At 38.5% G+C, this 19,460-nt stretch overlaps 1 protein-coding gene across 1 annotated transcript in view; it reads left to right on the top strand.

Annotated features, from left to right (window-relative positions):
• Positions 1 to 19,460, top strand: part of LOC125229504 (formin-like protein 15) — a 21,735-nt gene extending 2,275 nt beyond the window's left edge. The window contains exons 3-8 of the mRNA XM_048134356.1: positions 242 to 394; positions 4,735 to 4,866; positions 6,349 to 6,399; positions 7,419 to 7,609; positions 8,696 to 8,947; positions 16,593 to 19,460. Of these exons, the coding sequence (XP_047990313.1) occupies positions 242 to 394; positions 4,735 to 4,866; positions 6,349 to 6,399; positions 7,419 to 7,609; positions 8,696 to 8,947; positions 16,593 to 16,727 (914 nt within the window). The 3' untranslated portion in view covers positions 16,728 to 19,460. The remainder of the gene's footprint in view (positions 1 to 241; positions 395 to 4,734; positions 4,867 to 6,348; positions 6,400 to 7,418; positions 7,610 to 8,695; positions 8,948 to 16,592) is intronic.

Below are 19,460 nucleotides of genomic sequence, written 5' to 3'. Positions count from 1 at the left end.
TTAGCTATGTTTCATGAAAATCGGTCCACTATGTCGCGGTTGGGGGTTTTTTCAAAATTTTAATTTTGTGGTTAGGTTATCTTCTTAAATATTTTTATATAAAGTAAAAATAGAAACGACAGAAACTCAAAACACAGTGCTCTTTTTGTGACGGTAAGAACGAATTTAGACTCGACTGTAATAGTGATTTATCTGTATCTTTTAAATTTATCTATATAAAACGTTATTTTTTTATGTTTAGAAGAGCCAGCGGCACCTACGGAAGCCCCAACGGAGACAATAGAGACAACAATAGCGAAAACAGAACCGGCCACACCCGCCAAGCAACGTAAACGCAAGCAAGAAGAGCCCACAGTCCTGCAGACCGGTGCTGGCAAGCTCTTCCTCACACCAGGTAAACACATTTTATAGAACCCACAGCAGAAACAAATGCCGAACCAGTACGCAAGCGCAAGTAAAGACCATGAGATCTCAAAGAAGCTTCATGGACGGAATTTATGTCATACTAGCTTTTCCCCGCGGCTTCGCTCGCGTTAGAAAGAGACAAAAAGTAGCCTATGTCACTCTCCATCCCTTTAAACTATCTCTACTCAAAAAATCGCGTTAATTCGTTGCTCCGTTTTGCCGTGAAAGACGGACAAACAAACAGCTTATGTCATACTAACTTTTCCCCGCGGCTTCGCTCGAAAAAGACAAAAAGTAGCCTATGTCACTCTCCAATCTCAAACTTCAAACTTTTTTATTTTGCAAGAATACACGTAAATACGGTCTTAAAACTAGGGAAGTGTCAGTGTATTCGACCAACAGGCATGCAAAAATACTTAAACAGATTAAAAATTGAAGTTATAAAATGTCAAACATGTAACTCCATCCCTTTAACTATCTCTACTCAAAAAATCGCATTAATTCGTCGCTCCATTTTGCCGTGAAAGACGGACAAACAGACACACACACTTTCCCATTTATAATATTAGTATGTATATGTATTATTCCGTATTATCGCCCTAAAACTAAGTTTGTGACCCTATAGTGTTAGCTGTAAGTTGCAAATGTAATTCTGACAAATAAAATGCCCTCTTGTACGCTTACGCCGTGGCTTGCGTTGGCGATGGTCGATGCGACGGCGATGCGACGCATACGAAATCAAACCTTATCGATACGGAAGTATGAGACGCGACGGCGACGGTCGCGCGACCGTCGCCCACGCAAGATACGGCGTTGCACTAGAAGAGCCCTTGGTCTTATATACCGGTTCTGGCAAGACAAGGTATGTAACACCCCTGGCTGGAGTATTAGGCGTCTATAGGCTGCACTGACCGCGTACATTGTAGTGTTCAGTTGAATCAAAATCTTCTTTTAATAAATCCGCATAAATATTATGACAGTCATTATAACTGAGGCAGCATCATTGATTGATTACGTCACCGACGCCATCGCCATAATACGAACATTACCAACCAACACACTAGTAAACCCATTCTGTATTTATTTATTACTTTTTGTATTTGTCTATTTGTATCTATCCAGAAATACTTTATCTCGTCGACAATGATCGATTAAACGTAATTTTCTGATTTAAGCAGCGGTAAACCTTATACCTTTGTAATTAGATTCACAAATAATAAGATAACTTCAATGGTACTAACGCCATGGTCATCATGACTCACGGATGTAAAATGACGCGTCACTGGCATCCGCCATGCGATGTCGCTGCACGTCATAAGATTCCTAAACATATTTTTTCGACATTATTTTAAAATAGTATTACAAGTATGATACTACGATTTGACAGTTCGCGCACTTGTAATACAAGGCTTGTACCTTTCGAGAAACGGGTCCCTGAGGCCCATTTCTCAAAACTGAAAGTTACAAGTTACAAGCGGAAGTCTCTTTCCAACTTGTCATATTAGACATTGACAACCGCTTGTAAATTGTAACTTGTAGCTTCGAGAAAGTGCGCGAACTGTCAAATCGTATGGGTTGTCATGGAAACACACTTGTAATACAAGGCTTGTACCTTTCGAGAAACGGGCCCCAGGTCTAACAAAATTTTTAACCCCCGACGCAAAAACATAGGGTGTATAAGTGGACGTGTTTGTCTGTCTGTGGCATCGTAGCTCCCGAACGGATGATCCGTATTTGATTTAGTTTTTTTCGTTTGAAAGCTGAATTAGTCGGGAGTTTTGCAATCCGTGCAATGCTCTTACCAATTGAGCTACGGAAGCCACGCCGGACTTCGCAAATCTTTCCATGCCTATCCTTTTGTACACACGTCTTGGGGTGACGTCTAGCGCCATCTACCGACAGACTATTACATCTTAGCAGACGTTTCTGCTTAATAAAAATTAATTTTGTAATTTTGTGGTTAGGTTATGTTCGTTTCTATCGCTTACTCGGTTTTGATAGGACAAGTGCCTCACACCTCACACTGCAAGCATCATCTACCTGTCTCGACTTTGCTGGTTGAAAAAAATTAAAAATATCTAGTTATGCAAATAGAATAGCCCTTTGACCGCATGCGTGCCATTTGCTTACGTACTTATTTAGTTGAATGTTTTGTCTGCAAATATGAGCGTACGAGAATTATACAGGGTGCATCAGGACGCTAGCACTAGTTATTCAAGAATACTGGTAGACTGAATCATCTATAGGTAAATATATAAAAGAAGAAACAGACTGACTGACTGACATATCAACGCACAGCCGAAACCTTCCTTCCTTATAAGGCGTAGAAGAGCACTAAGAAAGGATTTCTCAAAATTCACCTCCTAAGGAGGTGAAATGGGGGTCCAAAAATTTGTATGGGAAAACAAGATTAGATTAGTGGAAAAAGCTAGTTATATTATAAAGTAAAGCCTGACAGTTCAGTATGGTATGAAGATAACCTAACCACAAAATTAAAATTTTGAAAAAACCCCCAACCGCGACATAGTGGACCGATTTTCATGAAACATGGTTAAGAACACTCCCGACTAACTCAGCTTTCAAACTAAAAAAAACTAAATCGAAATCGGTTCATCCGTTCGGGAGCTACGTAGCCACAGACAGACAGACAGACACGTCAAACTTATAACACCCCGTCGTTATTGCGTGGGGGGTTAAAAATAGTTTTAATGAAATTCCGCAACATGGTGTGAAGTCATATATATTTGGTCAGCCTGTAGGTAAATAGGTATTTTCTTTTACATGCGCTACCACACTAAACCAACCACACCACACCACACCACCCACAGTAAATTGTATTTTTTGATAAATAAATAAAAAAAAGACTTATAAGAACACACTGTCAAATATTATTGCCGTTTTTAAACCCCGACGCAAAAACGACGGGGTGTTATAAGTTTGACGTGTCTGTCTGTCTGTGTGTCTGTCTGTGGCATCGTAGCTCCCGAACGGATGAACCGATTTAGATTTAGTTTTTTTTGTCTGCAAGCTGAGTTAGTCGGGAGTGTTCTTAGCCATGTTTCATGAAAATCGGTGTACTATGTCGCAGTCGGGGGTTTTTTCAAAATTTTAATTTTTATTAAAACGTCTATATTCGCCGAACTTTTTATATGAACTCACTCGAACTATTTACTTAATCTGCTTTTAATTTTGATCACCATTGTTAGTTATGCCAAGAGAAAACCAATCTTGAGGACCTTATAAAAAGGTCTCATTTAAATCACCCAAAAAACGCCTGAATTTTAAATCAGGTTAACGACCTTTGCAAACTCATATCACCTGTATTTTGTTAGCGCAAATAAAAGACGCAGGGGCTTTGCAATAGGAAGCAATGAGTGGAGAAGCCAATGCAATGCTTGGTTTTGATGCGTAATAATAACCTGGATGAAGGGTGTGACTGACGCATTTTATTTAGAAAGAAGAAAGAAAGAAAGTTTATTAACAGAGTTAGGTTTCTACATTTCCAGGGGTCCTCGCACTAGGCTGTGCCTGTGTCGCGGGGAACCATTTACATTGTGCTACTGAATTAGTTACAATTTTAAATAAAACTACTTAAAAGTAAAATTTTTACAACCAAGGCTCAAGTTGAAACTAAAAGGTTGAAGCTACGAAATCTTCTGTCTCAGCATAATTCTGTGAATGCAAAAAATTCCAGAGTAATACTTTTGCCTCCTTTAGACTACAGAGCCTAAGGTTACATAATTTATTAATTGCGTTGTATGTAGACGCTCGGATTTAATTTCAATTTTAATGCTGAGTTTAGACGTGCAAGTTATTGCTGCAAGTTTTAAGACAGAAGTATATGCAAGAAAGAGATGCAGATATTTGCCACTCTTACCTATAGTTGCGTCTCAAAACTTGCAGCAATAACTTGCTGGTCTAAACTCAGCTTAAGTACTAGCCACTTTGTAAATGAATTTATTGAGAATGCAATCCAGTAAGTCCATTCCATGCAATTACTTTATAGGCTCCTTTTCTACGCAGTTTGAACTGTTGATAAAATCTTAAAGTACCTAGCATTTCTTCATCATAACCCATTAGTTCGTGGTCTAATGATAGTAGTCTAATATCGTTCAAGAAATATGACAATATTTTTTCTCACTTGATGGTCTCATCGGAAGATTAGATCTGGTAGCCACCAGCAACTCGCTGAGATGAGGCCTTTTCGTGGCACTTCATTCCTTTGTCTTGTTATTATGTGTATTTTGTCTTGCCTGTGTTCACGAATAAATGTTTATTCTATTAAATATATCAGGCTGCAACTAGACTTACATCTCCCTTCTCTTCCAGAACTCCGATTATACCTGACAGAGGAGCGCGAGTTCTCACTATCAGGCAAGATTGTATCTCGCGTCATTGCCATGCGAGCAGCCCGCATTCTCGCCGGCCGGGCGCAGCTGAAGGAACAACCGGAGATCACGGGTATGTACCTAGATCTGGGGAGTCATGTAGCATAGCATGTTCCCTATGCAGCCTAATAGTTACGTATAAGTATCTGGAGAAGACTAACATGGACCTTTTTTAAACGATTAGTTGGGCACTAAAAGGAGTTTTTAATTCCTGACGCTATAAAAGCGTAAATAAGTTGATTTACAGAAACCAACGAACTGTTATGCTTGCAATCAGCTAAATCGACATCATTATGATGCTTTCTATTTTGTAACTTACGCGAAAAAATTTCTAGTTAAAAATGATTTGCAGAAAGCCTGTTTTCAATCTGTGATATTATTATTGCTAATATTGCTACAGATGTAGTGCGAAAAGGGTTTCCTTCGTATTTTTCCGGAAACGTTCGTATTTGTCATGCCAGTTCAGTCAATGTCAGTACATTTTGTACTGAAACTGACTGAAATAGCATGACACCGACGTTTCCGTAACAATACGAAAGCAAATCTTGTTGCTCTACATCTGTAAATCTATTTTAGGTAGACCTTGAGTAATACATTGATGCAGAAACTTAAGTGGCTTGCAACAAGTAATAGTAAAAACCGGCCAAGAGCGTGTCGGGCCACGCTCAGTGTAGGGTTCCGTAGTTTTTCGTATTTTTCTCAAAAACTACTGAACCTATGAAGTTCAAAACAATTTTCCTAGAAAGTCTTTACAAAGTTCTACTTTGGTGATTTTTTTCATATTTTTTAAACATATGGTTCAAAAGTTAGAGGGGGGGGGACGCACTTTTTTTTCCTTTAAGAGCGATTATTTCCGAAACTATTAATATTATCAAAAAATAATTTTAGTAAACCCTTATTCATTTTTAAATACCTATCCAACAATATATCACACGTTGGGGTTGGAATGAAAAAAATATCAGCCCCCACTTTGCATGTAGGGGGGGTACCCTAATAAAACATTTTTTCCCATTTTTTATTTTTGCACTTTGTTGGCGTGATTGATATACATATTGGTACCAAATTTCAGCTTTCTAGTGCTTATGGTTACTGAGATTATCCGCGGACGGACGGACGGACGGACGGACGGACGGACGGACGGACGGACGGACGGACGGACAGACAGACATGGCGAAACTATAAGGGTTCCTAGTTGATTACGGAACCCTAAAAAAGATAACTCAGTACTCTCTGTCATATAATCAGTCCTTCAGAAATATCGATTCAGCTCTTCTCCAAATATTTATAATAGCAGCCCTTTCAGCCTAGCATGGTAGTACTAGCCATTGCTACCTGGCGGTCTTCACATTGGACGCACTAGTGTGCGAGCGGGTCATCGCTGTATGTGTTCTCTCGCTCACACACCGGAGCGGCATCCGTGTGATAACCGCATCCCCGCCGCATGACCGAATCCTGCTTTAGGTATGCCGTATGCGCTGTCACAGAATGGTGAAAGTTAAGTATAGGGAAGCATTAGTTTGATTGAACTGGTTTTGATCACGTTCGTTTTGTTCAGAATTCCGTGGATTCGACGAAGTGGACAAGTCCGACTTGATGGACATTGGAGGTGAGTTGAGAACTTAACCTCCTAAGGCCCACTAAAGAGTGGGAGACGAATATACTCGTACTATCAGTCGTGTAGGAAAAAGGCCCAATTTTATTAAAATAACCAAATAAAGAAACTGAAAAAATCGGTACAATAGGTAAACTGCGGGCCTTAGGTGGTTAAAGAAGTGAAGACAACTGATCAATGATTACCATTGGCATCTATTTCTGTAGGAAATTCGCCACAGCCACCATGAGATAAGATTGAAAGTGCCCATAACTGGCTTTGGCGGTTTATTTTAGAATGATTTATTACACACTGTCAATAATATTAATTAACGTCAATTTATGCACATGTATGTTGTACATTAACACGGAATTAAATTTTAATTAATCTTGCAGCTAATCTAAGGATACTATTTTATTATTTGAAGGTCAATCCCATTTACAAAGTTAAAATTCTACTGACCCAATTTTTTTCAAATTGCGAAAACGTGTAACAAATTTATTTGTCACTTTGCGTAATTCTTAATAGAAAATAGTATATGTAACAAGAAAAAGTGTGACAGTTACGTATTCGGCATTAGGTTTTGTTAGTAAATAAATTTTGTATTAGTATTAAATAAAACTTATCTTCATTATCAGAGAGATATGCTAGTCTAGTATCACCAATTATGACTGATTTGCTATTATTACCTTATTGATTACCTAACAAGCTGATCGTCACAAACGATTAGATTCAACATCGTCGAGATTTAAGCGAGACGTCATATCAAAGCCATCAAAATTATGAACGGGGTTGAAGCTAGGGGCGTATTTACCATAATTATGGCCCATCCGGGGCGGCGTAGCCAGATTTTTTCTTAAATTAAGTACTTTATCGTCACTTAATAGGTCGACAATGCAAACTGGCCCGGGATGCCAAATCCTTAAAATACGTCCGTTACGTACTGTTATGAAGCCTGATCGTTTTTCTGTTGAATACCTTCAGACTGCGACCTTACAATATCAAACAATTTCTTAACATGTACATCACTCCAGGTTTCCTCGGCTTCACGGCGACAACGGAGTCAGAAGCGACAGACATCTCCCTGTGCCTGTCTCGGCTGGCGTCCGCCGCCGAGTCCGATGACGACGGGTTCTTCGAGCAGAGCACATTCTCCGGGTCGGAGGGCGCGCGCCCCGAGCTCACGCCGCCGCCGCCGACGCCGCCGCTGCCTGCGCCGCCACCGGTAAACACAACTATTTATATCAAACTTTGCGAACGAGAACTAAGTATTTCCTTATAGTGTTAAACTTATTCAAATCTTCTGTTTTAGTCTTGAAAAGTAACTAAATTATTGAAAATCCTGATAAAACTCCCAAACAAGAAGTGAGAGTGTGTTAAACCATCAAAGTTAAACTATTAAACTATGTTTTTAATCTAATTAAAATAATTGTATTATGTATGACACAGTTCAGATAAGAAAGCACATCAAATATTGCATATTTTATGTTGTGTAGGTAAATTACATATTTAATGATATTGAGATTCATATTATCTTTTTCTTCTGTGACAATTTGATATGTTTTCTCTGAAGAAGAACGACGTATTATTAAGCAATAATATATGTATGTTTTGAAAAGAAGTTGCCCGCCGAGTTTCTTGCCGGTCCCATAGTGGATACCCCCCTCCCAACTGAGGGGGGACTGAAATCTTCTCGAGGCTGAGGCGTAGGGTTAGAGCCGGCGTAGCTTTATTTGACGTTCATATGCGCATTGTAACATGCCTACTTTTTTTTTTTTTTTTATACTACGTCGGTGGCAAACAAGCATACGGCCCGCCTGATGTAAAGCGGTCACCGTAACCTATGGACGCCTGCAACTCAAACAGTGTCACAAGCGCGTTGCCACCCTATTAGAAACTTGTACACTCCCTTTTGCTGTGTTAAGTACACAGCAAAAAGGAATGTACAAGTTCTAAGGAGGGTTCGGGTTGCCGACGACTCAAAGGACAATAGACGGAACAAGTTAGTTCCGTAAGTCCTCCCGTCATCAGCACACCGCACCCTTGTTGAGCTCTGGCAGCCTTACTCACCGGCAGGAACACAACACTATGAGTAGGGTCTAGTGCTATTTGGCTGCGGTCTTCTGTAAGGCGGAGGTACTACCCCTGTTGGGCTCTGCTCTAGATTCGAGCGAGACGATATCCGCTGTGCTGTGCCCTACCACACAAAGCGGAATATCATTCGCTATGCCCTACCTCCTCGAAACTTAAAAAATAAATATTTCATTTTCATTTTTTTTTTTATAATAAATTGCTGTGGATACTTTTTCAGCCTGTGGACTACTCCGCGCAACCCGAATGGATGTCCTGGCGGGCCGACGTCGTGGCCCGAGCCTCGGCCGGCGAGGCGCGAGGGCTCGACGTGCGCGCGCTCGGCGCCGCCGTACTTAACTCGCTACCTGAAGGAGAAACTGAAAATGATAGAAGAGAAAAGGGGGCGCCGGCGGCGTTTACTACGGTGCTGGACGCCGCGGCGAAGGATGACGCTGATGTGTCAAGGCTATTCTTGGCTACGCTGTTCTTGGTCAGTACACTGTCATTTTATCAATATACTAGCTTTTACCCGCGGCTTCGCCCGCGTAATAAAAGTATTCTTATTGAAACGTTTACAAAAAATAAGATTTTCATTTGGATCCGTAGGTTTCTTTGTAGGTAAGCGGGGCAATTCTCGACTGGGGGGCCATTGTAACTGATCTATTTGCTGTACGGTCAGCCAAGAAAGTGGTTTACCACTTTTCGACTCTATTGATCGAAAAGTGGTAAACCACTGGCTGACTGTACCTTACACATATTACTATTGTTTTAAAAGAAATTCTTGCAATTATTGTAGAATTGTTACACAGCGACCACAGCGTAGGTAGTAGGTACGAATATGTTTGTATTTTACCTATATAAATATTTATACTGGGGAAACTTCATACAACCCACATAACCAGTATCTCGACGCTATGGTCGGTAGGGTAAAAAGTACTTCCTTGCATTATCGCTTACAATTTTTTCCATTTTGCTTATAGGTACTTATTGCAAACGTAAACATATAAAAAATAAAACCGCCTTCAAAAAAAGCGTGTTACAAAACACGGAGAAACTAAAAAGCCAAAAATAATAAACCATCGAATTCAGATTTCTTATCGGATTGCAATAATCTAAACATCCAAATTATAAAAAAATCAATTATGGTGCCAATGGGACCATCTCTGAGTTATACCCGTTCGATCAAAAAAAAATATTTGAAAATCGCTCCACAATCCTCGGAGATATCGAGTAACATACATACAAAAAAAAAACATTCAATCGAATTGAGAACCTCCTCCTTTTTTGAAGTCGGTTAAAAAGGCAAGCAAACAACGATCTTCTTACAGCACATTGAATGTAATAGTTATTACGGATGCAGGATACTCGCCGATGCCTACTTACTAATCCCTTCGCACTGAGCCACCTGCATTTTACACTGCCTAGATATCGATTACCCACCGATTAGTCCGACCCCAATCCCTATTCTTATCCTCGTCCCTATCTCTATTAGTGGGGAAGTTTATCGACAAAAAGAGGCCAAACCTTTTTTTTCTTGACCAAAGCATGAAACTTGGCACAGTTGTTCCTTATATCAAAATAAGCCGATTAAGATCGGGAGCCTTCGGGAGCCTCCCCCCTGGGGCTCGGGAGGGGGGTTCAAAGTACCGCTTCACCCGGCTTGCTTTGAAAAATTCTAACATACCCCGTTTAGTTCATAGGTCATGTTTGGTATCGTTTTCGAGTAAATCAATAACGTAGAATTCATTTTTGGTACTAAAATTATAATTTAATGGTAAATAAAATAAAAAAAAATGAAAAGTTTGAAATTTTCATCTATGATTTACAAATTCAAGTCATCATAAATGTCAAACTGTTTGCTTTTTCTACAAATAAAAAATATGATATGAAAGCCTATTTAATATAGATTATGAATAATATAACTTTTACCCACCTTTACTAACGTTAAGTTTTAGAAAAAAAAACCTTTAAGCCGCGCGGCGTCGGGACGCCGCGAGCGTAATTTTAAAATGCCTTTATTTTAAAAGACTATTAGAACCCGTTTAGCTATTAGGTCATGTTTAGTATCGTTTTCGAGTAAATAAATAACGTAGAATTTAGTTTTGGTACTAAAATGACCATTTAATGTTAAATGAAATAAATAAAAATAAAAAATTCTGTGTTGCAAATTCAAGTCACCAATGTCAAACGGTTTGCTTTTTCTATAAATATAAAAATATGATATTAAAGCCTATTCACAAAGGATAGTACGCGTTCACCTACGCGAGCTTAGACTGTGTGCGGGGAACGCGCCTCTTTCATATATTTGATCGCCAGTGTCAGAGGTGTGTTAATGCATAAATAGAAAAAGATTCATTATTATTGACTCCGGTGTCGACAACGGCAACACTCGGGTCGGACCACACGATCTAAAGACCGACTGTACCTGTTATTTATTCATTGTAGTGAATCCTGTAAGAAATTTATATAATAGTATTTTATACAATCGTGATATAATACAAAACTTTTCAGTCGAGTACCATGTGTAGTACGGTATGAGAGTGAAAAGCTTAATTATATCACTATTGTATACAATACTTTTTCTACGAGTCATCATCTTCATCATCAATGGACGGAAATATCACCATTCATGCAAGTTAAAATTAATGTCAATAGAGTCGTTCACCGTTGTATCAACATCGAATTACCTAGCAACCAATTGTTTGTAATAACCGTTTCTGATTGGCCGATAACGCGACAGATAAAAAAAATGTGTTTCAGATGCAGGAAAATTTGCCAGATATCGCAAATTAGTATAGAAATTGTATGAAGTTCTATTTTTGAAATTATTATAGTTAACTAAAGTCAATTATAATGAGCTTATTATAATTGAGTCGGAACTGCCATAGAGTATCCAACACTGAAAAGTTAGCACTTATAGTTTAGTCTGTGGTGTCCTAATTGACAGATTACTCATACTATACATTCCCTTCACAGAGACATAGCTGGGTACATATGGAACTGCATAAAGAAGGTTCTACCCACTTTATGCAGTTGCATCGGTGTTTGCAACCTGATTTACATTTACATCTTTTAACTTCTAAGCATATACTGGCCACTTCAGTGTTGCCTGACTGGGATGGAAGGAAGAAGGAGACGAATGGGTACCACACTACCCATTCGTCTCCTTCTTCCTTCCATCCCCAAGAAGACGGACTTGGCAAATTTTGGTGTGGCACCAACGCCTAACTCCAAACAAGAACGCCCTGAGTCCCATTTCTCAAAACTGAAAGTTAAAAGTTACAAGCGGAAGTCTCTTTGCAACTTGTCATATTAGACATTGACAACCAGTTGAAAATTGTAACTTGTAGCTTCGAGAAATAGGCCCCTGGTACACTGTGCGCTGTATATGCTGATGCAAGGCAGCCTCTGAAGGAGGTATGTGCTCCAATTGTCGATCTTTTCTGGTACCTAAAGAGGTAGGTACTTCGACCACTCATTCACCGTTACGCAACGAATTGGTCTGAAACAATATGTGCATTATCATTTTAGAGTCTACAACTATCAAATTACAACTTTTTGGTGGATCACGTAACCTTCAGTATTACCCACTTACGTTACGTATCATACAAAATTATTACAAACTTTAGTAGAATCTGATTTGCCTCTGATATTGCTCCATCTTGTAATAGTTTGACACCTTGGGTGGCCTGGCTAAGCTTCAAAGCCAAAAGAAAACGTTTCTAGATTAGACATAGTATGGGATAGGTACGATAAACGCAGCTTGAAACGATCAACAAGGGAGAAACATGGCCACCCAAGGCTTCAAACTATTACGAGATGGAGCAATATAATAGATAGGCTAATCAGATTCTACTAAAGTTTGTAATTATTTTGTATGATAGGTAAGTGTGTAATAGTGAAGGTGATCCACCAAAATGTTGTAATTTGATAGTTGCAGAATCTGTTTAAATAAAATGACAATGCACATATTGTTTCAGATCAAGGGTCCTAACGCAGCAGTGAATGAGTGAAGGAAGAACCTCTTTACTAGAAAAGATCGACACTTGGAGAACATACCTCCTTCCGAGGCTGCCTTACTTCATCATATACTGCCATTTGTCTAAGACTGGGGCTAAAGACATGCCAACCACACCCTTGCTGCCGACGCATTAGGACACCACGGACTCCACTGCCAGTCTAGTGCTGCCCGAATTTTGTGACACGCTGCACTTAACGATTTAATCCGCAAGGCTCTCGGCACAGCGAACATACCGACAACCCTCGAACCTGTCGGCTTGTCAGCAGCAGACGGAAAGCGGCCTGATGGTTGCTCGCTTTTACCTTGGTTTCTGGGACGACCCTTGGCACGTGACCTGTGTGGATACCTTGGCTCCGTCCAACGTCTAACGTTCGGCCCAGAAACCAGGGACTGCTGCTGCAAAACGCCCAAACATTTTTAAAAAACAACTACATATTTGCGGCAATTGCATTTGAAACATTTGGACCATGGTCATCAGACACCAAGCAGTTCGTGAAGGAAGTTTCCACCAAACTTGTCTGGGTGTTTGGTGACATACGCATAGGCTTTTACATCATATTTTTTATTTAAAGAAAAAGCAAACAGTTGACATTTTTGTTGACTTGAATTTGCAAATCATAGATGAATATATTTTTTTTATTTATTTACCATTAAATTATAATTGTAGTACCAAAAATAAATTCTTTGTTATTAATTTACTCGAAAACTATATCAAACATGACCTAATAGCTAAACCGGGTCTAATAGAGTTTTTAAAATAGAGGTATTTTAAAATTACGCTCGCGCGTCCCGACGCCGCGCGTCTTAAAGTAATTTTTTTGTGGAACTTAACGTTTGTGAAGGTGGTTAAAAGTTATATTTTTTATAATCTATATTAAATAGGCTTTCATATCATATTTTTTATTTATAGAAAAAGCAAACAGTTTGTCATTTATGATGACTTGAATTTGTAAATCATGGATGAAAATTTCAAATTTTTTAATTTTTTTTTATTTTACTTACCATTAAATTATAAATTTAGTACCAAAAATGAATTCTACGTTATTGATTTACTCGAAAACGATATGAAACATGACCTAATAGCTAAACGGGGTCTAATAGAGTTTCTAAACTAAAGGCATTTTAAAATTACGCTCGCGGCGTCCCGACGCCGCGCGTCTTAAAGTAATTTTTTTGTGGAACTTAACGTTAGTAAAGGTGGATAAAAGTTATATTTTTTATAATCTATATTAAATAGGCTATCATGTCTTATTTTTTATTTATAGAAAAAGCAAACAGTTTGTTATTTATGATGACCTGAATTTGTAAATCATGGATGAAAATTTAAATTTTTTTATTTTTTTTTATTTTATTTACCATTAAATTATAATTTTAGTACTAAAAACGAATTCTACGTTATTGATTTACTCGAAAACGATACCAAACATGACCTATGAACTAAACGGGGTATGTTAGAATTTTTCAAACCAAGCCGGGTGAAGCGGTACTTTGACCCCCCCTCCCGGGCCTCAGGGGGGAGGCTCCCGAAGGCTCCCGATCTTAATCGGCTTATTTTGATATAAGGAACAACTGTGCCAAGTTTCATGCTTTGGTCAAAAAATTTAAGGTTTTGCAATAAACTCCCCAGCTATATCCTTGTCCCCGTCCCCGTCCCGTTCCTGTCCCCGTCCCTCCCCTATCCCTATCCCCGTCCCCGTGCCCTATTTTTATCCCTATCCCTATTTCTATCCCTATTCCTATCCCTATCCCTATCCCTATCCCTATCCCTATCCCTATCCCTATCCCTATCCCTATCCCTATCCCTATCCCTATCCCTATCCCTATCCCTATCCCTATCCCAATCCCTATCCCTATCCCTATCCCTATCCCAATCCCAATCCCAATCCCAATCCCTATCCCAATCCCTATCCCTATCCCCCTATCCCTATCCCCCTATCCCTATCCCTATCCATAGGATATATAGGATAGGGATAGCCCTATCCCTATCCCTATCCCTATCCCTATCCCTATCCCTATCCCTATCCCTATCCCTATCCCTATCCCTATCCCTATCCCTATCCCTAACCCTAACCCTAACCCTAACCCTATCCCGTTCCTGTCCCTGTACCTGTCCCTGTCCCTGTCCCTGTCAAATTATCATGCTAGGAGGTGAACTTTGAAAAATCCTTTCTTAGTGGTCCTCTAAGGAACTTCCGTGTCAATTTGAAATCTCTTGAACCAGAAGTAAAGATAAAAACTAAACCTATACTTATGGCTATTTTGGATTATGTTATATTTTATTTAAGTAAGTACCATATTTTATTTTATTCTATAACTTATTAACAAAATTAACATAAAAAGTACATATTAGTAGTTAACTTAAGACAAATAAATTAAAAACTAATCTAAATTAAACTAAGTCAACTTAATAATTATAAAGATATATACATAATATACATATATGCAACTAATGGCTATTTTGGATATTTTAACCCCATTGCACAACAACAGGGGAGAAAATTTCTTTTCCACCTAATGAGGTGGAAAATCTAATGAGAATCTAATGAGAATCTGGAATCTAATGAGATTTTAAAATCGTTGTACCTATTTATCGTGTTCAGCGACCCGATAAACCATAAAAACGATACCCATATTGTGTTTTTGACTTTACCCCCTTTTCACCCCTTTAGGGGTAAAATTTTCAAAAAACCTGAAAAATGTATTTAGTCATATGTCTTTAGGAATCCTCCTATGAAGTTTCGAATAAAATAGTCAAACTAATCTTGTTTCCCCATACAAACTTTGAACCCCCATTTCACCCTTTTAAGAGGAGAATTTTGAAAAATCCTTTCTTAGTGCTTCTCTACGCCATATAAGGAACCTATGTTTCGGCTGTGTGTTGATATATTATGTCAGTTAGTCAGGCAGTCAGTTTCTTCTTTTATATATTTTTTGATATTTAAACCCCATTGCACTACAACAGGGGAGAAGGTATTTCACTTCCGCTTCGTTAGATTTTAAAAACGTTGTATTTATCGTGATCAGCGACCCAATAAACCGTAAAAACGATACCCATATTAGTTTTTGGACTTTATCACCCCCTTTTCACCCTTTCAGGGGTTAGATTTCAAAAAACCTGAAACACGTCTTTAGTCATATGTTTTTAGGATCCCTCTTGTGAAGTTTCGAATAAAACAGTGAAACTAACATTGTTTCCCCATACAAACTTTGAACCCCCATTTAACCCCCTTAGGAGACGAATTTTGAAAAATCCTTTCTTAGTGCTCCTCTACACTATATAAGGAACCTACGTGCCAAATTCGACATCTCTAGGACCAGCGGTTTCGGCTGTGCGTTGATATGTCAGTCAGTCAGTCAATATCTTCTTTTATTTATATATTTTTTTGATATTTAAACCCCATTGCACCACAACAGGGGAGAAGGTATTTCACTTCCGCCTCGTTAGATTTTAAAAACGTTGTATTTATCGTGATCAGCGACCCGATTAACTATAAAAACGATACCCATATTGATTTTTTTACTTTATCACCCCCTTTTCACCCTTTTAGGGGTTAAATTTTCAAAAAACCTGAAACACGTATTCAGTCATATGTCGTAAGGAATCTTCCTGTGAAGTTTCGAATAAAATAGTCAAACTAATCTTGTTTCCCCATACAAACTTTGAACCCCCATTTGACCCCCTTAGGAGGTGAATTTTGGGAAATCCTTTCTTAGTGCTCCTCTACACTATATAAGAAACCTACGTGCCAAATTTGAAATCTCTAGGACCAGCGGTTTCGGCTGTGCGTTGATATGTCAGTCAGTCAGTCAGTCAGTCAGTCAGTCAGTCAGTCAGTCAGTCAGTCAGTCAGCTTCTTCTTTTATATATTTAGACTAGATACTACACTACATGGTGTAGTTTGATTGAACGTTGTATATGTATTATTATAACACCCAAACATATAAGTAGGTAGCCACTATATTTTTATATTCATTTTCTATTGTTTGCATTTATTTATTTCAATTTACGAGTACCATTGCTCATACATACTCTCGTGTACATATAAGCGCGCCTAGTTGCCAAAGATTTGAATGAAAACCTAAATTATAATGTAGGTTTTATTTGTTCTTGCAGGCGAACGCCGGCAACGTAGAGGTCGTGCAACCCCCGCCGTTAACCCTGAACTCGTTCTCGCTGCGCCTCGTGTCGCGCGACGAGCGCCTCTACAGCGCCGCCGCCGACTCCGACCCCGCCTTCCTCACGAGGTAGACGCCGACTAAATTAGCGGGAACGCCGACGCCAACAAAAACATCGGGAACGCCGACTTACCAGTGACAGTGAGGTGTGAACTGGAAAACGTTGCTGTATGTTAGAACGGGAGATATACGGAGTATATGTTTTGCTATCCCGTTCTAACATATAGATTGACAATTTTAAATATAGTGTGTAAGTGAGAAGTATAATAATGTCTAAGACAAAATCAGTAAAATTTCCTAATTATTCAGACGTTTTTCAAACGCTATACCTTTGTGGTAATTGTATATACAGTAATAAATTGCGGTTACCGCGTGACAAAGTACCTACATTTGTGAAGTGAGTGATGAAGGTCTGAAGAGCTCACAGTATTAAGACGGCACGGACGATAATTATGTGCCGTTTCCATATCAACGCCCGAGCTCCCTATTGGACGATGCAATTATTTTGTGTGCGTTTTCTTTATTTTAATTCCGCTTACCTCGTTTTTGTATTTTTATTTAGAATTATGATTTGTTTATGAATGATTATCGATTTGTAAATATATTTTAGAATATATTGTATATACAGAGTATATTTGTACATATAGAGTTCTATGAGAAGATGATATTTTGGAAGTACAATAGTTGTAATCCGGGACGGGGTTCCAATACGGCTCGGCGCCGCGCGGCGGCTCTCGATGTCGATCTCTTTAAATACTGTCTCTGAATTTCAATTTGGAAATCGCACATTCGATTCGTGGCTAAGCAGAAAGTTAAAATCTTTTGATTTATATGGTTATTTTTAAGTACAATGAATAATTATAGTTTACATGACTTGTATGATTTTGGGAGAAAGTGAGTTTTTTAGCCCCCAAGGGATGGTATATTATGGATTTGGCAAGCATGTGCTAACTTCTTATTAAATTAGTTTTTGTTTAAAATAGTTTACTGTAACTTTATTGAGAGCATTATTAGTTTTGATTATATTTTTCTTTTATAAAGATCTCAGCTCTTGACAGGTTATTTTAATTAAAGATTTTTATTTATATAACGTGGGCCATTGTTATAGTCGGCGTTTTGGACAAAATCCGCTTAGAAATGTGGGCGTTAAAGAATCAAAAGATTAACTATAAAAGAGGCTAAAGATATTTCTGAATAGTAACCGATCGAATGTGCTTCAAAAACCGTCCTATGTAAATAGAGTCTATGTTAATATAAAGCTATACATGTCACACAGTAAATGTTAGGTAAGAATAAGTGTTAGTGTAGCGAGACCGCCGCGCCGCCTCAAAATTCTGTGCCTTACGCCACCCATGGTCGCGCCGTGGCACTGCATAGTATTTGAAAAGCATCTGGTTATGTAGTGTAGTGTTCACGTGAACTTATGTTTGTCTTAAGTCTTAACTTGGAGATTTGCCTTTTTATTGTGCACACCACGACATAAAATTTATCCCATTGTACGAAGGTTGACATCGGTCTGTACGTGTCGTTAGATGTCTTTTGGCTGCCAAGGGTAGTTTCATTGTAAATGTGTTTCAATACTTTCAATTCTCTATCATAATAATTGTTTATTTTTAAACGAATAGTCTTTTATTTATGATAGTGTGAGTTTGTTCAATCAATTGAACGTTACTTTAAAAATTGTCACTTCATTTGAAAATTGTATTCAATATTTTACTTCAGACAACAAAGATATTAGGTTTTATATTAATTAATATTATTTATAAATGTTATATTACATTATCAGATGCTTTCAACCAAAAAAATTCATGCAATGTATTTGATTCTACTTGACAATTTAAAATGATCTTGAAAAACCAAAGCCAAATGACATATATTTTATTAAGTAAAAGAAGATTATATTTTTATCGCAACAAAAAAGATTTTCATGCATAGTTTTATGTAGATTCAATTCTCAGTACCATCATTCAATCATGTAGTGTTTGTATAAATAGATATAAGCAATGCAAATACTTATACTCCTGCCGAATCGGCCTTTCCCGACCAAATATCGCTCGTTCGTATAAACATGCGTACGGATGCGTTAAGCGATGACTACGCGTAAGCGTTTTCATACTGACGAGCGATTTTCGGTCGGCTATACGGTCGGTCAATAGGTTTGGGGAAACCCTTAGATGTAAGCATATTTTTTAAACCCGTTATTAAGAAATATCGGGAAGCATTTTACCTCAGTCTTAAAAAGGCTTAATTCAACGCGATAATAATATTTAAGTAGATTATTTTGTGTTCCTGATAAATGGACATGGCCAATACGGCCATCTTTATGTCACCGGAGGCAAGCTAGCAATTATTTCGCCTGATATGGTAAGCGATTACCGATGCCTGCAACATCCGAGGAGTTGAAAGTGCGTTGCCGTTTTCCGTTCTTTTATATGTTGTTTATTTATTTTTTATATAATTAGGAAAATATTTTTTATGCGGTCAAAGTAAAACTAATAGAATGGTAATAATAAAAAGCTTTAATTTGGACAACGCTATCATACAATGATGTAACTGAGAATTGATTAAACCTGGGCGTTGTAATTTGAATCTTAATTCGTGTGTATTGGCTAACTTTTCTAATAGCGATCGTCGGCGAGAGCCCGCCTGAGGGTGAAGGTAGCTAATCATGTGACGTGTGTGTGTGTGCGTGCGTGCGTGCGTGCGTGTGTGTGTGAAGGATGTGTATGTGTGCGGCGGGCGCTCGCGGCGCGCGGTCGGGCCGTATAGTTGTTACTTGTTAATTAATATAAACTTAAGTACACTA

The sequence above is a fragment of the Leguminivora glycinivorella genome, chromosome 9 (genome assembly GCF_023078275.1).
Source record: "Leguminivora glycinivorella isolate SPB_JAAS2020 chromosome 9, LegGlyc_1.1, whole genome shotgun sequence".
In the NCBI taxonomy this organism is placed as follows: domain Eukaryota; kingdom Metazoa; phylum Arthropoda; class Insecta; order Lepidoptera; family Tortricidae; genus Leguminivora; species Leguminivora glycinivorella.
Note: the sequence above shows the minus strand (reverse complement) of the source record. Positions and strands in the feature narration are given on the sequence as shown.